Source organism: Anarhichas minor, unplaced genomic scaffold (genome assembly GCF_050575085.1).
Source record: "Anarhichas minor isolate MPS153535 unplaced genomic scaffold, ASM5057508v1 ptg000067l, whole genome shotgun sequence".
In the NCBI taxonomy this organism is placed as follows: domain Eukaryota; kingdom Metazoa; phylum Chordata; class Actinopteri; order Perciformes; family Anarhichadidae; genus Anarhichas; species Anarhichas minor.
The window spans coordinates 228,270-248,186 of record NW_027466513.1 but is presented as its reverse complement, the minus strand read 5'-3'; the positions used below and the strand labels follow the sequence as shown (position 1 = coordinate 248,186).

The following is a 19,917-nucleotide window of genomic DNA, read 5'->3' as shown; positions in this document are numbered from 1 at the left end:
TGCAAAAAGTTCCTTGATTGTGGCTCAGTGTGGTGCTGTACAACTTTTTCAGCCTCTCTGTGCATCACCTTTCAAACTATTTGAACTCTTTTTGAAAAGTAAGGGACAACGATGCAGTGGGCAAGCAGATAGATGGGTGCTTTAGTTCGTGACTGCTAGATAAAGCATGCCTTTGTACCAACAGTAGTCATATGTGGTGATGAAATCGACATTTCTGAACGTTTTTAAACACAGGCTGGTCTATTTAGTATATATAGGCCGACTGTCATCCTCTATCAATAGTCGCATTGGCAATCAGTGAGACAACTAGCCTACTGTTGAGTGTTGATGCTACAACAAATCTGATGGCTGTCCTATCTGAGAGCTATTCATAAGTAGGAGGAGTTATTTAGTGCACACACACACACACACACACACACACACACAGACACACGCATACAATATCATCATCCCCGCACCCCGTCAGGTTCAGATGAAACTCTCCGCTCGCGCTCCTCGCTCGGCTCAACATGGACTCACTGAATGTTCTGCTCTTTCTCGCAGTCACCGCCTTCACGGTGAAAGGTAGGCTGTCAGCGCGCGCTTTAAGTGCTTTAATTAACTCATAAACCCTGGAGAATCTTTAATAGGAGGCGCGTTTGGGTGTTTACGTTTCATATGTGTAATTAACCTGCTCCGCACTGGATTGATTTGCAAGCCTATAGCTCATGGGATTACATCACCTACCTGTTGTGCCAAACACCGAGTTTTGGTAACATTAACGTTATTTAATGCTATTTTTAATCAATAGTAGGCTACATAATTACCTCATGTGATATGTGAATATGAACTACTAGAAAGTATAATGTTGTGGGGGAGTTGTTTACTATATTCGCAACCTTTTCAGTGCTGCCCTGCCATTATGAATTTAAGTAAAATCGACATTCAGAGTAAACCACCCATCGTTTTCAGCAATGCACAACGCTGAATGTGGGCTAACTGTATGAAAGTGAATGACAAGACTTGCGTTTCCATTTCATGTAACGGTGCAGCGATTGGCTTTGTGCTTGTGTGTGGTTGCATTTGGTGGCAAGATGTGTTTTCTCTCACTTTAAAGCTCTTTATGTAGGTACAGTAGGCATATTTTGTATAGTAACAACTGACAAACAATCTCCCATCTGCACCCTGCAATGATGTCAATGCACTTTACGTCTCATACATTTGTGATATGGAGTCATAGCGCTGTGTGTATACGGGTGGGCGATATAACCTAAAATCTATATCACGCAATTTTTTTTGGGGGGGGGGGGGGGGGGGGGGGGTGTTTGCGGTGTCTGAGTAATTCAAAAAGGGGTGCTCTGCTGAAAAGATGATTTTACCAATGTTCACTCTCTTTGCAATGTAAGGCAACATAACTTATGAAATAAAAAAATATTCTAAAAAGACGGATGAGTTTATTGGCTTCAAATGAAAATGAGTAGACACACATGTGTTTTGGGTGGAGGAGGCTGTCCCATTATGTAAACATACTGTGATTCATTCAGTGTTGTTGTTGTTAACTGTATTGCAACCTGGATCTCAGCTATAAAGAATATTGAGGGCAAAAAAGTAGTTTTTTTTTTTTTACATATTTACTGTTGTTTCACCTCTTTTTACCAAAATGGGAATTACATTAAATTACACTTAAACTAATTTACATCTTTGAAGAAAGCTAAAGCTGAAGAAAGAGTTTGTAAATACGCAGTGCAGACGCTGTTTGAGCGGTAAGGAACAAAACACGTGGCGGTCACCTGTAGGTAACCATAAACAGTATAAACTGTGTGGGAGTGACACGGTTCATTGGGTGTTGTATCTCCCTTGTCCTTGTGTGTGTGCGCTAAAACCAAAACGTGTGATTATCACTGCAAAGACGGTGCAAAATCCACATTGTGGCCGCACATGAAACCGGCATACTGCCCAACGCTGAACTTCTTGCAGCTTTTAATGGTGCTATGTGAGGTTTCTAATAATAAGCTTCAAGGGAGACTTGCAAGCTGTTTTTGTAAATAGAAATGTGGGAAATAACGTGGTATTATTGTTTTCCTACACTGAGGCAAACAATTAAAAGTGATTGTGATGATGATTTGATTTCTTGGCAAAAACTGTCCTTGAAACTTTCATGCCAATAAACCCCCTATGAATTTGAATTTAAGAGAGACGGACAGAGATCGACACAAACAGACCGAGAGACTGCTCGAAAACACAGGAGATGTCACACTAAGTTCATCATTCAAAGACCTTCACTGTATTGGTTAGCTCAACAAAAGTTTCTTTATTAGCACTTGAGTGACAGTGTTCTTGTTGTGGCTTTTGTACAGCTGCCCGTGCTCCAACTCAAAGGACACACATCACAAGTCGCCCCGTGCAAATTTGGATTTAAAACAAAAATCGAAGTTACCCTGTAAGTGGTAATTAGTTCAAGAAACCTTCGAGACATGCTGTGTCTCATCAATTTTTCAGATCTGCTCTGAATTTTGAATATTTTGATTGAGGCAGTTCATTTAATGGTAATCACCGACTCAGACTCTTCAGTCTGCACTTTACAGGCACTAGTAGATTAAGGCTTCCCCTAAAGTGAAGTATAAAGAGGCAGATGGAGATAAGTGGTGTTAGCGTGTGCTCATACATGCACGTCTAAATGTCTGAGCACATGTCTTGGGTACTTAAAGCCCTTGTCCATCTCTCTGACATTATCAAGGCTGTTTAATTTGATTATGAGGCAGAAAGGCTTTGCTTCTCGTTTTCTTTGATGGCTCCCAGCTCACTTTCAGCAACATATTGGCAACATAACAGCGATGCTTGTTTTGTGGTCTGATAGCCAGTAATGTACCAGGATGTTTTTCAGAAAAAGCGTAACACAATGACACACATTCATTTTCGTCTTGCTGATCTTCATGGTGACATTTGATTATGGTGAGATTTGTAGGGTGGCAGATCTCCAGGGGAATGATCCACGGACAAAGAGAAGCTTTCAGCAAATATTTCTGTCTTTTGCGTGAAAGAACTGGATGCAACAGAGAGCAGAGGAATGGGGAGATGCCGACAGACAACCAGATCTCTGCCAAATCATCGGGATAATGCGCTTCTCATGTTGTTTAGGATCATTGGGCTGTGGCCATTAGTGAAGTGAATAAATGTTGCCAAAAATGCTCCATAACTCAAGTGGGGAATACGAGAGTGTGTTAAAATGAGCAGCAGGTCTGATTCGACAGTGAGGTGAACCCAGTCCAGGTATTGTATTTGGATCGTGTTTCACCACCCTGGACTTAGTTAGAATATTCCACTCTCACTTTGATTTAACAAAAAAAAAAAGACCTCACCAAACATTAATTGAAATGCTAAATTATTCTAGAGTGAGCGGTTTCTTGAGTCACCTGGTGTACGGGGGAGCTGGAGTGGTGGCTGCAGGATGAAGTAAGATTACAAATGGAAAGAGGTTTGATAATGAGCCAGGAGTTCAGGCAGGTACTGAATGATGTGAGAGTGTGGGGATTGTAGCTTTGGGTCAGTCTCATCCTTGAACTTAAATTGGCTTTAAATGATTTGAAGGTTAATCTAGTGTTGGGGCTTTATTATTGGGCAATATCGGTCAGTTTATCACTTTGGTCCAAAATGGAATATCTCAACAACTATTGAAAAGATTGCCCCGCAATTTTGTACAGACATTCATGTTCCTGAGAGGATAAAGTCTACTGACTTTGGTTATCCCCTGACTTTTCCTCTAGTGCCACCACGAGATTTAAATTGTGCTCCAGAGTGTAATACATCTACTATTGGATGGATTGCAGTGCATCGTATTTGGCGGCATCTAGATTGCAACCAACTGAAACTTCCCCTGTTGGCCAAGCGCGTAGGAGAACTACGGGAGCTGGTGTGAAAACATGAATGCCCCTCTCTAGACCCAGTGTTTGGTTTGACTGTTCTGGGCTACTGTAGTAACGTGGCTGCCAGCTCCGTGAAGAGGACCTGTCAACATGGACTGTATAGAAGAAGTGGACGTAGCAACCGTGACGTCACCTATTGAGGCCTTAAGTTCGGCATTTTGGCTGTCGCCATCTTGCTTTTTGCAACCAGAAGTGACACGAGAGGGTGGAACTGAGTACAACTGAATATTGAATAAGACATTTTAAGGCGACCAAAATGTTACAAATATCTTTCATGAGCTAAAAAACACTGTGAAAGGGTTCAAGTTCTAAGTAGAAAGCAGGACAACTCCCACACCGTACCATGCTGTGGTCGCGACCCATCAATCATAATGTAGCCACGACCTAAAGTATACCCTGCTTTATATTCTATTTTACTCTAACTGGGACCATAAATGACTAAATGAACATCATGCTGTATTGAAGAAGACTCGAAACTGGAGATTGAGACCATAAACTCATGTTTACAATGTTTACTGAGGTAATAAATCAAGTGAAAGGTAGAGTCATTTTCTCATAGATTTCTAAACAATCAGACTTTTTGCAACCAGATGAGTCCCCTGCTGACTATCAGAAATAATGCAACTTTATGGCACTTTGGCTTTGGACCTGGAGGTTGCCGCTTGATTGTCCCTCTGAGTATGTTAGCCTGCTGTTGTTAACATTTAACATCAGACACGTTCAAACAAGCATTAAACCCGTTCAGTACTGTGGTATAAATGCTATGTTAGATACCCAAAGATTAGTCGATCACAAAAGGTTCAGTACTGTGACGCCCCTCTCTTTGGATTTTCTATTGGTCAAATTCACTTTTTGTCTCTTTTTTCCAAACAAATGCTTTTGCTCTTGCTTGAAAAAGAGAAACTGAGCTGAAAGCAGTCTCAGAGAGTCATTTAGTTCAGCTTAAAGTAGAAAAAAGGGTTGTTTGTGCTGCAGGATGGCTCTTTATATAGGAGTTTGCCAATGTAATTGAAAAAGAATTGTCAATAGATGTGACTAACAGTGTCTGTCTTGCTCACATTTTGTCTGAAGGGATTATGAAAGTATTTACTGTCTGGGTTTCTCTGTCTTCTGTAGTTTCTCTTCAAGGGCCAGAGCAGAGCAGACTGTACAAGGACCTGATGGCTGGCTACAACCCGCTGGTGAGACCAGTCTCCAATGACTCTCAGAGTCTCACTGTTAAATTCGGCCTTACCCTCATGCAGATCATGGATGTGGTACGTATCTAATGACTGTCCTCACATTACTGAGCATGCATGTGCACAAGGTGGTGTTATGATAACTCAATATATGTCTTCTCACTTCACAGCCAAAATCAATTCCAATATGTATAAAGTCAAAACTAGCAGTTATTTTCTGAATAAATTAGGGTTCCAGTTATATTTAATCCATAGTGATGCATTTCTGGATAATTAACATCTGGGTTTGGACGTCTTTGACTCTTAATTTCAAAGTGTAATAGCCGAACAGCCACTGCTTCACAGTCAGTTATTTTTCTATTACCACAGCCATGAGAGGTTCAGCTACTGTGGACGTTTATGCATTTTTTTAAATTCCCTTTATAAAACTTAAACTGAGAAAATACCTGTACAAAATGACCTGAATGATAATGTTACTAAATATCACTTCATCATTTTATAACAGGATGAGAAGAACCAGGTTTTGACAACCAACATCTGGCTACAGCTGGTAAGACCTTTCCCTGTACAATGTATGTAAAGTCACAGAAAAGCTAAACTTCACGACCATTTCCCCGTCTTTCAGGGGTTTTGTGTAGGACTTCTTCTTGGCTGCAACTTATGTGCCTTAAAAAGTGAGGCACAAAATCCCAACAGAAATACACAAATTTGTTGTTTTTCACACTTCCATTCATGTAAGGTTTAACAAACAAGATATAGACATGCTATTAAGTGAGCTTGTAGGTTGGAGGGGCTTGTAGGTTGATTTTAATTGTCAAACTGTACCTTAAACTTAAGCCTCTATCCTGGTATTCTGTTTGTGTATCTAACCACAATAAATGTGTAGTTCTTGTGTTTCTACTCAAACCTAGTTTTTCCCCTTTCACCTTCCACATGGGCAGTACGCCCCTTCCTCCTCCATGCAGTGAGATGAAGTGTTTGAACTTGCATGTTTTATCGCAGCCTGTCCATTGTGTGACACGAGCTCCCTGCTGCTGCACCGTCAGCAAGCTGTATCGAGGCGCTTTGGTCTGTTTTAAATCACCTTGAGGAATCACAGCAGCATCCTCACTCAGTCTCTCACTCCACACCCTGCACAATCAACTTCGGCTCTGGAACGCAAGATAGCGCAGACAGCATTCACAGTATCTGTCTGTTAGCGCCGATCCAACATATGTGTTGGCTTAGTCTACTTGTTCGAACTCTGGGAAAGAAAGTTTAAATGTGCTAAAGATGTTTATCTCTGAAAGTCACTTTGAGACTGTAAGATTGCACACACACACTCAGTCTGTTATTATACATATACAGGATGGTGTTGGAGTGAACAAATAATAAACACACTGGCAATTGTAGCATTTAGAGCATAATGCCATAGCTAAGTGGCTTCCGTTTCGTTTTTAAACATGTTTGTGCTTTGTCAAGGACAGCTGAGTGATAGTTTGGTTTTTTGGGGTTTATTCTGAATTTACCATGTGAGCTACAGGTGATCTCCCCTCCCTCCACGTGTTTGACTCAGCCTTTATTAATGACTGACCTTTATATTTCTTCATGCTGACCAAAGCCATTATTTGAATACCATGATTAACTAGAACATGTATTATAGATCTGAGTGCACAAATTCTTATAAAATTTCAGATGTAAAAACTGATGTAAAAAATCAAGATATGATGAGTTAGCCAGATCAACCAGCTCTACCAGTTTGCTGGAAATCACCCCAAGTAATCATGTGTACACATCTGCTGTGGGCCGGGATGCTATATTACAAATTATGGCGAAGGTTTGACCCCCCCCCCCCCCCCCCTACTCTAGTAAGCTACATAACAAAGGCACTTATTTTACAGAACAAACATACTTATTTTAACCCCTATATACTCAGGCCCATATGTTTATTCGCAGGTTTATTATGTGTTCTGTCAATGTACAATGTTCATTATTTAGAGCCCTCTGCACACCTACAGCATGTAGCTCATCTCTGATGTAACATGAAAAGTAGTACATGGAGGCTCATAGTGGCTCACAATGATGCAACGAGGTTGTTGCTTCAGTCTCCTAGATGTTGCAGTGCCAGTCAGCTGTTTGTGTTCTCTGGTGTCCCTACATGTAAGGCACTTCTAAGACATCGTAAGTACAATTTTATGTGTTGCTTGGATGAGTCAGCGAACTTCATCAGAGAGGCTTTAACCCTGCAGCCCTAAAAACAGCTTTTATCTCGTATGTCCTATTTCTCTTTTATTGCTATGGATCCTCTTGTGAATCTAAAATCGGCTCACCAAACGTACAGGTTTAAAGGATATGTTAAAGTTGTTTATGTAAAATATGAAAAATACATCATATTTCTGCATCCCACAGTTCTGGGATGATTCTTACCTCCGGTGGGATCCATCAGCGTATCCAGGTGTGGGCAATGTGAGATTCCCTGACCATCTCATTTGGAAGCCAGACATTCTGCTGTATAACAGGTATTGTAAGGACAGATCCGCTGGTGCTGTACTGTAATTGGATATGCATGGTGTCAGACTCAGCATGCATGCATTGTCCTCTGCACAATATAATAGGGGGAGGGGCGGGGGGGGGGGGGGGGGATGTCAGAGGGATGATGCATTTTTGGATTTTGTTTTCCAGAGTTGAAAACGAGATTGTGGCAATGACACTGACTGTGATACACGGCAGAAAATATTTTTCTGAAACACACAGGAATTATTTATTTTGGCTCTGTGTTGAAAATATGTTTAAATAAAAAATGAATTGGGCCTCGTGCAAGAACCACATCACTACGAACAGATTCATTCATCAACGAGTGGTTTAAGAGAAATTGTGGCTTGAAATATGACTTTTGGCTTCTAACGTCATGTCTTTTTTTGGTCCCCTAATTCTATCACAACTGACACCGCTAAATTAGTTTTCATCTGCTGATTTCTGACATCAGGACTTGAAGCTCTGTGGTGTGAAAATCTATTCTATTTGCTCAAACCTCAAGGTACAAAGTATAAAGAAATGAAAAGGTTCTTGAATGAGACTACTTTCATATATTTAAAGGTCGAACTTCATTTTTGGTAAAGACGAGCTTTCATATTATTTGTTCAACCAACATACAAGTTGCAGCAGACATCTATTAGCCTCATTTAATGTTTAAACCCATTGTTTTCCTTTTAAAGAGGAGAGGCCAACTGTTTTATTTAACACCCGAGTGGAAAATTGCCTTGAGCAAACAGAACATAAAAGCCACTGGAATGAAATAAATAACTTCAGGTGGCAACAAGTCAGAATATGCTGAAATATTTAGGCTCCTGCTCTTGTTTCATGAGGTCTGCAAAGCAACAGACCCCATGTTGTCACAGGACTTATTCAGAACACCCTGCAGAGAGAGACCACACAAGCAGAAAATGAAAGATAAATAAATGCCGCTGTTGTACAAAACAAACCTAAACCTCATTCCTTTTGGAACAAAATAACTTTGTGTTTACGTCTGGTACAAGTATGATCAATGTGCAGGAAGGGAATATACTTATTGACATTTTTAGGTTAATCACAACTGCACTGTGGGTAAGTTGGTTACACTTCAAGGTTAGTGTTGCTCTGCAGTTTAATAAATATATTCACTGCAGTCTAGACGAGAGCGTTGTAGCAATAAATCATTAATACAAATTAATAAACTTGTATAGAAAAGATGGGAGAAAGAGCATTTTATTATATGTCCCTAATGGAAAATGCTGTACAGATCATCATTAATCAGCCTTTGAAAGAATTATCTGAACAAATCACATCAGAGGCACTCTACTCTCCCATCGACTAATGATGGGGAAAAGCATTGTACTTCATTTGTCATTGGCCCTCTGAGGAAAGCCTTGATTTGAGACTCTTTGAATAAGACTGCTGAAAGTTAATCTCCCCCCCAACCCCCCCCCCCCCCCCCCCCCCCCCCCCCCCCCCCTTTCAACTTCAGTTCAACCATGACTCAACCTCTGGGGAGTTAATTTAGAGGGAGTGAATTGTGGGTAGCAGAGGAGAATGAGGGTAACTTCTGAATAATCATCTCCAAGGGAATTGGGACACTGCGTGTGCTGTGTACCTGCTTTCTCTAACTCATTATAGTCCAGGTGATAAAATGATGTTCACTTGGAAGATTTTTAGAAACTGAGCAATCACAGAAACGCCATTACACTCTCTGCTATAACCAAATTTTTCTATTTTGCATCAAATCTCCTGTACCAAACATGATAACACCCCTATGTTTTGATGCTCATGGGTTACAATGATACCGTATACAACATCACAAACTGTTCAGGTGAATAGGTAATGGTGAGTTCAGTCACTTTGTGAGAAGGAAATCACGTTATCTGAGAACCAAGGCTTGACTTTATAATATCATGTCTGTTGCATGCAAGTTCTGTTTTAGTTCGAGTTTTAGGAGCTTAATCCTTTCGTTTATTAACCTTAACAAACAAACTGCTGCTCTTGCAACTGTTAACCCCCGTGAAATAACTTGTGTACCGATCAGAATTTGATCAATTCAGTCCGATAACACTTGGAAATTGTATAAGAACTTTTCAGAGCATAGAATACTGATTATTTTTTCAAAACTTTGAAACCTAATTATATAGACTTGGTGATGTCTTCTCGGTTTGGAGGGAGAGACAGAGGAGAATTGTGAAGCCCTTCACAAAGGAAATGACCTCGTCATGAATGCCTTTGACAGAGCCATGAAACAGGAAAACCCATTTAGTATTTGGACCTCAATCTCTGGGGCTCTGCTTATACCTTTTCTCTGGGCAACTTAACAGATGAGCCTTGTTTCCCAAGAGTAGTCCAACATGAAGGAGGGGTGACAGAGGGCAGGCCTGATTTTTAGTGTTTCATGGCTCTGTCAAAGGCTCCAAAAAGCATTGCAGAGGAGGTCATTCCCGTCGTGGGCCCCTTTGCAATTCTCCTTTACGATCGCTCCAGCGGCCAACTCGACATCAATCAAGCTCGGGTGGTTCACATAGAAAGCAAGAGCAGCATACCAAGGAGGCAGGGCACCATATGTGGGGGGGGGGGGGGGAGTTAGGACACTTCTAATGACCTGTGACTGACAAGGGCTCATAAAAATAATATTACATTAGTTGGTTATTTTTTTCAAGAGAAAATTATTACCTTATAATCATTAATATGATATTGTTTTATCAGTTTCACTCGCTGTTTGTGGTTCCCCCAAATGTATGTCGCATCCTTATTATTAATTCTTGCAAAGGCTGTATCGCTGTATGAATTTGTTGACATGTTCTCCACTGAAGCTGTACTTTGGTTACAGATGACTCTGCAGTAAATACTGATGTAGCTCCATGTTGTCCACAGTGCTGATGAAAGATTTGATGCTACGTTCCACACCAACATTTTGGTCAATTCCTCTGGCTCCTGTTCCTACATACCTCCAGGTAAGAGTCAGAATCTCAGTCAGACCAAAATAATAGACGTTAAATTATTGCTCCCTTCCTCTGCTGGGTTTTTATTTATTTTTTTTTTTTACACATAAAAATATATCAAGATAGTCACAGATGCTACTTATTTTGGGAAACACCTGATGTTCACAGTTAAACTTAGAATAGCAGCAATGTAATGTTTTCTATATTTTATCAGATGAAAGACGTGCTACTTTTTACACAAACCACGTAACTAAACCTGATATTCTACCTGCAGAGTCGGAGAGAGAATACACAAAGGAAGTAAATGTGTGAAAATTATTTATAATGTGATGAAAAATTAATGATACAGCACACAGTTATGGTTTTAAAAAAAGTGGGAAGAAATACAAAACTTTTACCCAGTTACATAAATCAAAATAAATAGGAATGCAGGGGGAAAACTACGATGAGATATCATTATTTTATTATAGCTTAATTATAATTATAATATCATAAAACCACAATAAATAGCTGTCAGTCTTGTTATTCATAGTCATGTAAAAAAATGTTATTTAATTAATTTGCTCAAAAAAGGTTGAAGTTCGTGCCAGAGGCTCAATTATCAAACAAACACAATCCTGATTTTATACAATTTATACTCAGCAGAATCCTGCTATTGTGCTGTATAAACATGATAAACATTATGCTGTATGTTCTGTTGGTGATTTCCACGAAGGATTAGTGAGAAAAAGCATCGGCTGCTGTGTTTTCATGGATGAGAGCTTTGAATAAGCTCCCTAAAGCTATCAGCATATTAGTCTTGGCTTAAATTCATCTAAAATGCTCGTTAGTTATGTCAAAAAGTTGATCTATTAACACTTAAATTCAGGTTGGTTTTTGCTAAGGAAAAAAGTTTCACATTTTACGGACTATATGTTTTCTCTTTCTTGCTGAGAGTTGGATGATTAGACTATCATGTCTTAGCTTAGCTTAGCTTAGCATAAAAACTGAAAACAGGTGAAACAACTAGCCTAGCTCTATCCAAAGGTATAAAAATACAACTGATAGCCCCTCTAAAGGTCACCAAACATATTGCATCTAATTTAATTAATCTGTGCAAATTGTACAAACAACAACTTGGGGTTGTATTGGGGGCTACATGGCAGAATATTTCTTGACTAGGAGCTCCACTTCAAACAAACAAGACAATGTTAATTAGTTAGCTCTAGATGTGCTGGTAGGTGAATTTTGTCACCTTTTGCACGGAGCCAGACTCGCTGTTTCCCCCTCGTTTCTAGTCTTTATGGTATGCTAAGCTAAGCAAACCGACTTCTTCAAATGTTCTTATCCCAGTAATGTCAAACGCTCCGAACACGTGGATCCATCGCTATCGCGCTCAGTGAAGCTTTGAGCAGCGACGCACTTTCCCTGAACAAGCCCCTTCGGACCCACTGCTGCCAACCATCAACCCATATACACACACATGCATGAACAGCAACACATTGTAAATTGCACAGCTGGTGATCACCCTGGCAGGCTCTTCTACCCCCCCCCCCCCCCCTTTTTTTTCTTTTCTCCTACCACGAAAAGTGCTGGCCTGCCTTGCCTCAGCATCTTAATCAATATGTGCATAAATAGCTTCATCATTGAATTTCTTCTGGATTGATTGCCTCTCTCACAAGCAAATTGCCTCTCAACTTTGTTCCAAATGAACCCTCATTGAATGCCATATTGGCCCAGAATACTCAGTCGCCGCTTGAGCTCAACACAACTGCGTTAAATGAGTAAAACTGTACGCAGATGTGACCTCGACCGCCGTTCAGAATCATTTCCTGATAACTTGTCTTTGTCACTGAGGTTCATTGCAGTAAATGGCATTCATTCTTCATATTTTCTGCTCCCCATCTCTGTTCATTCCCTGCTGAGGTTTATCATCTTCATGGCACCAAGAGAGAGGCGAGAGACCTTGTTTACTGCGGATGTCTCATATCTTTCTTCAATGTGGATGGAAATTAGCTTGGTGTCCATCCTCTCCTGAAGAATTACCGGCCACTTTCTTCTCATTATCATATTGGATATTGGAGTAAAACCTCTCTTGCTGCCCCTCTAGCTGTTAGCTGTCATTTCTTTCTTCAATTTCCCTCTGCTTCCTATATTCCAGAGTAGTTTCAATTTTATCAGAGCTCTGAATAACACTCCATCCCTTTCTGTCTCTCTCTCTCTCTCTTCAGTAGCCATCTTCAGGTGAAGTATGGTAGATCTCAAAGCAAGTCTTTCTTCAATGCTATGTGGTTCCTTTTGGGCCAAATTATGTTGCAGTATGTCGACTGAACATGTGACAAAACATCTGTCTGTCTATTCGACTTTGGACTGTACTTCCCTTGTGACAGAACTATTTTTGACTGATCTGATCTGTCTATGTTTGATTGCTCACCCGACAAAACATTTGTCTGTGTCAATTCAACTTTAGACTGGACCTCTGTCATCTTGTTTCACTCCCTGTCGTCATGATGCGTCGTCCTCACTGTCGACGAGTTGAATAGACGTAGTTAAAATGTTGGATATCTGTTTTGTCACATCTTCAGCTGGTATAGTCAGTGTGCCTGTGACATCATTTTGGCACAAATGGAACCCCATGCAATCCATCTTGGACGTAACATGTTTCTCGCCACAACAGGGATCTTCAAGAGCACCTGCCAAATCGATGTGCGCTGGTTCCCCTTTGATGTCCAGAGGTGTGAGCTGAAGTTTGGCTCCTGGACATACGGGGGCTGGTCTCTGGACTTGAAGATGTTGGAGGCTGACATCACAGGCTACATCGCCAACGGAGAGTGGGATCTTGTCGGTGAGAGGATTCATATTCAAAATTCAAAATGATGATTTCTCCGTCACTTTTCACTCCATTTCTGCCAGAGTAGACCGTGTTTTGTTTCGTCTCACAGAGGTCGTAGGACGGAGAAACGAGCGTTCCTACGAGTGCTGCGAGGAGCCGTACCCTGACATTACCTTCACCTTGGTGATGAGGAGGCGGACCCTTTTCTACGGCCTCAACCTGCTCATCCCGTGTGTCCTGATCTCCACTCTGGCGCTGCTCGTCTTCCTTCTGCCTGCTGACTCTGGAGAAAAGATCTCACTGGGTTTGAAACACACACATTGCTGAAATACTGGACATTGAAAGGGGCAGTTACACACTGGCCATTTCGGGGGAATCTATTTGCAGAAATGAGTGTATAATAACCTGAAATTAAGACTCATTGTGTTTTTGTAAGCTTAGAATGAGCCCTTATTTGCATATTTGAGACTGGCTCCTCTTCATAGAGTCCGCCATGTTGCACTGCCATGTTTCCACAGCAGCCCAGAAAGGACAAGCCAAACTCTGGCTCTAGCGAGAGCCTTTCACATTTTTATGTCACTTGAATGCCATCATACACATTGTGAAACTGCAGTAACGTAAGAAGCGGAGTGGAAAACCATTGGGCTCTGCCAGATGCTGTTCCAGTGCTCCTGAAGTGGTGTTATTATGGTGAGGAGGGCTTTTTAGGGAGGCGAACGACGTTACCAAGGTTTTGTACTCGGCGCATGGCTCACGTTACCTCAGTCTTGGAAAGAGAGAAGGGAGCGGAGGGGTATTCAGCTGGTTACAATCTGCAACCTCACCACAAGACGCCGCCTAATCCTACACACTGTCCATTTAGAATTTGTATTTAATAGCCTTTTCATTGATTATTGTTTTTTATGCACATTGAGAGACCAGAAAAACCCTAGACCTTGTAATGCAATCCAATGCAACTGTCCTATAGTAAATACAAACTTTGTGAGACTTGCTGTCAAGGGGTTGATTCAACTTGGTGGTAAATTTCACCGTCCTTTTTTTTGTCTCATTGGATTGCATTATATTTCAACATTTGTCTCAATTATTTTTCCCTCTCTATATGAAGTAGGGAAGCAAATATTAAATATCTCCATCAACGTTTGGATAAAGGATTCAGAGGAACCATGGCACATACCTCCAACAAGGGTCCACTGAATTTGTTATTTTCATTTGATCTGCAGTTGGATCTGGATCTGCATCTAAAATACACACAGTGATAGACATCCCTGAATACATGCCAACACATTTGTTATTGAAGTACATGCACTCATAGTCTGTACTGTATTTTTTAAGATGCATTCGTTTCTAATCATTGCAAGCCAAAGTAAAGATGATTTCTTTCTGTTGGCCCACCTCTGGGTCCCTTGGCTGCAGCTGCGAGGGAGCAATGTTTCAAATTTGTAGTCCATATGAGTGAGACACATCCCTCTATACATGTTTTACAAGCTTCATAAGAGGATTTCAGTTTGACTGACAGTCTTTCTGCACATCAGTGACCTGCAGTGCACTTTTCGCTCAACGTTTCATCAATAAAAAACGTATAGGTCATACACACACACACACACACACACACACACACACACACACACACACACACACACACACACACACACACACACACAATACTATGGCTGCTATTGCGTTGGTAACACCATGTGGAGGTGTTCAGCTTACTTGATATATTCGTCCAGCTCTGCTCTGAACACAGAGTTGATTAGATTCTGACACAACATAAGAGTTGATACGTTGCCACATAACGGCTGCTTTGCTTCCGGTCATGTTACTGGAGAGTGTTTTTTAGGTCAAAGAATGCAGCTGAAAACTAAGAGATAATAGTTAAATCAAATCTTTTACAGCCCAAGTGGTTTCGACACGGAGCCAACCTTTCTATTAATCCCTAACTTTTCTCCATCTACACTTCATTTGTTTCCCAGCCCATTTGTCTGCCGGGTAATCAGTCATTCTGTGAAAAACAATGTTTTTTCATTAATCCACTTCCTCTGTGGCCTTGTGGAGTAATCTGATAATCAGCACTGAGTGACTCACTTAACTGTCAGTGGACCGAGAAATTGTTTAATCTTATCTCAATTGTCACAGTTGACTTGAATGTTTGAGCCCATTTCATGCATAAATTACTCGGGCTTGGTGGAGACAGTATCTGTGGGTTGGTGTGTGTGTGTGTGTGTGTGCGTGTATATGTGGGAGTGGTGGGGTTGATTTATGCAGTTTGTGCCTACTTCAAATCATTAGAGTCCTGCGTCACAGCTGGATTCCTTCATTAACCAAACAGTGCTTTAGAGCCAGATGTGTGTGCATTCCTTCTGATGTTTTGATAGCTCACAGACAGATCGAGGAAATAAGAATTGCTCATGCGAAGTATAATAAGCTGTTGTGTAGATTTGAATGCTCCTAAAATGTGTTTGACAGGGTTTTTTTATACTGTAGTCCACAGCACAAAATAGGCATGTGTGTGTGTGTGTGTGTGTGTGTGTGTGTGTGTGTGTGTGTGTGTGTGTGTGTGTGTGTGTGTGTGTGTGTGTGTGCTGGCTACACAGATCTACTGTATATGAAGTCAGTATATCAACCCCAGCCGCGCCATGACATTATTATTTGAGAATGGTGAACATTCATTTAGAAGTGTGTTTTCATGGCAGCATTTATTCCCAGATTTAATTTCAATAAAATCGGGCTGTCGTGAGCATTACGTTTGTAAATCTTTACTCTCAAAGTCCACTCATTTTTGCATCTGCATTTTCATATCGGTGTTGTGAAGGGTTGTTTATATTAGAAGGTTCATCAGCAATGCTGTGTTGATTGTATTCATTCGTTAAAGAGTTGGTTCATCTAAATCACAAAGCAAAAACATATTGTCCCATGTGGTATCGAGCTATGTTTATATATTTATATTTTCAGTGGTTTGGACATTTTCACCTTTGCAACATTTGCCTGCATCACTGTACAATGCAGGTGAATGGAATTTGTTGCTCAAAGCATTTCAAAGTAACATAAAAAATCCTGACCAGCAACATTCACTTAAAATGTATTAATGTTATCTTCTTTTGGTAGATAATAGTCCCTAATTATCCAGATTTGGATTATCCAGAATAACTGGATGGAAATTATGTTCATTAAAACTCAAATGGAAGCAAATGTTCCTGGCAAAAATATTTTCACGTGTTCTTCATTCATAAACACATGAGAGAACATTTTTTAGCTCAGAGTGACAAAATGGATCACCAGATTTTTTTTCCCCCTCACTTGCATCTCAGATTTTTCGTACTGAAATGTCATTCTCTTTAGAATACAGGATATTTATTCCACTCATCGTCATTTGAAATGATTCACATGTTATTCCTTGTTCCACAGATATAAGAATACATATAAGAAAATGTAGAGGCAGCTGTTAAGTGTTTTTCAGTGGCGGCAAATGTATATCAGCATGCCTGCAGTTAATGAAAATGTGACTCTTAATCCTGCTGAGAAGTTCAGTCTTTTAGTGCGACAGCCAAAGAGCCAGTGGCTTAGCGATGTCAGCTCATTAGTGAACACTCTGCTCACAGGTATTTCAAAGATACCTTCGTGTCTTTCTGCGGTTGTACCTTCTCAGGTGATGGAGCCAGTGACTGTGACACATTATAAGCTTCAACAGTTCACACACAAATCTATTTTTTGGGGAATTCTCCTTCACAGTTGACAACAGTGCAATACCGCACTGTTGAAGAGTAGCATACAATTTGAAACAAGGCGAAATTATAGCGTAAGAATACAAGGCAGCACAAATGCATTGGGGTGTGGTGGAGGACTTTACGCAAACTAGGAACAAAATGTTCAACAGAAAAGATAAAACAATGAGTATTTATAATAAAACTCAGCGAAATAGCGCACTTACTATTTTGCATATTATTTCAAAATTATTTTTAAGGATGGAAAAAGTGTGTTTGATTGCATTTATAACAACCAACTTGTGCAGAGAATCTTGGGGCCCAGCCAACAGTGTAATTTCAATACTTTTCACTCCACTTAACAGTTTTGTTTTGAGGTGCTTATGAGATTTGGTCTCCTCCCCAGGCATTACAGTCCTGCTCTCCCTGACTGTCTTCATGCTGCTGGTTGCAGAGATTATGCCCGCCACATCGGACTCGGTGCCTTTAATAGGTAAGCGCCAGGCTAAAGTTAAAAGCAGTCGCTATGGGTGTCAACTACCATCAGTGTAAAGACACCGGTGAAAATTTGTGTGGTCGTTTTTCATTATGGGTTCTCTCACATCACAGTGTAATTAAGTTTCAGCATAGAGATATATAGAGATCTGAGTCACTATATTTGAAGCAGTGAAATGAAAAAGTAGCATTTTGCATTTCTATGAGACACATAAAGTGAGAAACCTTTTACTTTATCCTCAGGTTTTCTCCTCGTAATAATACCGGCATCTGTTTTATTGTTTCCACTCTTACTGTCTCCTCCAGCTCAGTACTTTGCCACCACCATGGTCATTGTTGGTCTCTCAGTAATTGCTACAGTTCTGGTCTTACAATATCACCACCATGACCCTGATGGAGGCAAGATGCCGAAGTGGGTGAGTGTCGTTTCATATTACATCATTATTTGTGACTGATCCCATTAACACCACTTTAGCCATTTCCGTCTAACCACACGTCAAAACTGGGAAGTATAATGATAAACTGTCATTATGCTGCTTTTTTATTTTTTATTAGGTTACAGTCCATTTTGCTTCACTTCCGGCGGTTCATTAAGAATAAGTTGCATTTGCTGGTGTTGTCAAATGGGTATCTTTAACCGGCAGAAATGTACTGAGAGGTCCTCAAGTGTTAAAAAAGTTAGTTACAAATATCCACCAGGAGTCTGGCTAATGTGTTTCTATAAATATTTCTGGCACAATGAGGTCTCCTGATATAATATTAAAATGAAAAGGTTCAGAGTCAAAGAATTATACAACACAGAGCAGTGGTTACCTGCTAAATACCTTCTGTAGTGAAAAGGTTATTCCTTTTTTGACTTTTTTGACTGTTGACCAAAGATTTGAAGGTGTTTATCGCAAGACCAATCAGAAAGTGGTATTTTCTGGGGCTACAATATAATCAGCTTTTCATTATGATTTGGGAAAAGGGAAATATTGAGCTGATTTGGGTTCATTGAAAGCAAAACTGAGAAAATAAATTAGACATAAAGGATGACGTATGAAGATAGACTACATATTCTCTGGTGGATGTAACCTCTGTTCATTGATTTTAAGAGCCTTATTCATTTCTTCCATATTCTTTACTGTTTGGCCCCAAAGACCCGTGTGATCCTGCTGAACTGGTGCGCCTGGTTCCTGCGCATGAAGCGCCCAGGTGAGGAGCGTTTGCACTCGGCCTGTCACAACAAGGCCCCGCGGAACAGCATGACCAGCATGGAGGTCAGTGCCGGCGCCTCAGCCCCCCAATCCACCAACGGCAACATGCTTTATGTCGGCATCCGGGGCCTGGAGAGCATCCAGTACTCCACGAACGCCACCTCGCCTGACTCCGGGGTCCTCTGTGCACGGCTGGCTGGGCGAGCAGGCGAGGATGAGATGCTCCTCAAAGCAGCTCAGAGCTCCTCAGCGGGCGGCGTGGAACCAGAGCTGGCCAAGATCCTGGAAGAGGTGCGCTTTATTGCCAAGCGCTTCCGTGACCAAGACGTGGACAAGTCTGTGTGCAACGAGTGGAAATTTGCTGCGTCTGTTATCGACAGGCTTTGTCTCATGGCTTTCTCACTCTTCACTATCCTCTGCACCATTGGGATCCTCATGTCAGCACCCAACTTTGTAGAGGCCATTTCCAAAGACTTTTCCACTTAGGACTTTATCTGGAAACAAAAATAAAAGCCTTTACCAATTTCTCCTACCACAGAGTAACCATTTGTAAAAGTCGTGTGGCGGTAATTTGGATATACCGTAGTTAAGGCTGCTATACGGGACTTGTATATCACCAGATATTTAATCATACAAAGTCAAATTGAGGACTTCAGGCAAATTGTATGTAAGGCATAAATACTTTAATTTATGCCTTACATGATGTTGGTGAAAATGACCAGTCTTTGCTTTTTATATTAAACAGCCTAGCGGCATATTAAAGGAAAACATCAGCATTTTATCCTCTTGTACTGTTCTAAAATGACTAACAAACACTGATACTTCAAAGCATTACTTAAGTTGTGTCATTTGCTAATCTACAGTGGATGCAAATGTGGGTTGTTATGTGATGTTGATTGTGTATTATTGTTCATTACAATGCAATGAAAATTAACAATGCTTTCACTAAGATCTACTCCTTATACAAAACATTACAGCTACAGTATCTTGTATTAAAATGTGTTTGTTGCATCACCTGAATACTCATCTATCCATCTATGTGATGTTGTAAGTTGCCTATCTGTAAATACTAATTCTATTGTCAAACACATAACCATGTTTGTCTTAGTTATTGCTTCTTGCTTGTTTTAATGTAACATTTTATGAAAATTAAAGAATTACTGAGGTCAAAATAGTCTGCTTTTCATGTCAG

General features: G+C 40.6%; 1 protein-coding gene across 1 annotated transcript; it reads left to right on the top strand.

The window, feature by feature from the left end:
• The first annotated feature begins 509 nt into the window (after nt 1-509).
• On the top strand, nt 510-19,211 carry chrna7a (cholinergic receptor, nicotinic, alpha 7a (neuronal)). The gene is made up of 10 exons (XM_076078710.1): nt 510-564; nt 5,019-5,158; nt 5,586-5,630; nt 7,469-7,578; nt 10,454-10,533; nt 13,178-13,345; nt 13,443-13,637; nt 17,441-17,527; nt 17,836-17,945; nt 18,669-19,211. Exons 1-10 carry the CDS (start codon nt 510-512, stop codon nt 19,209-19,211), a joined length of 1,533 nt encoding a protein of 510 aa, XP_075934825.1.
• The last annotated feature ends 706 nt before the right edge of the window (nt 19,212-19,917 follow it).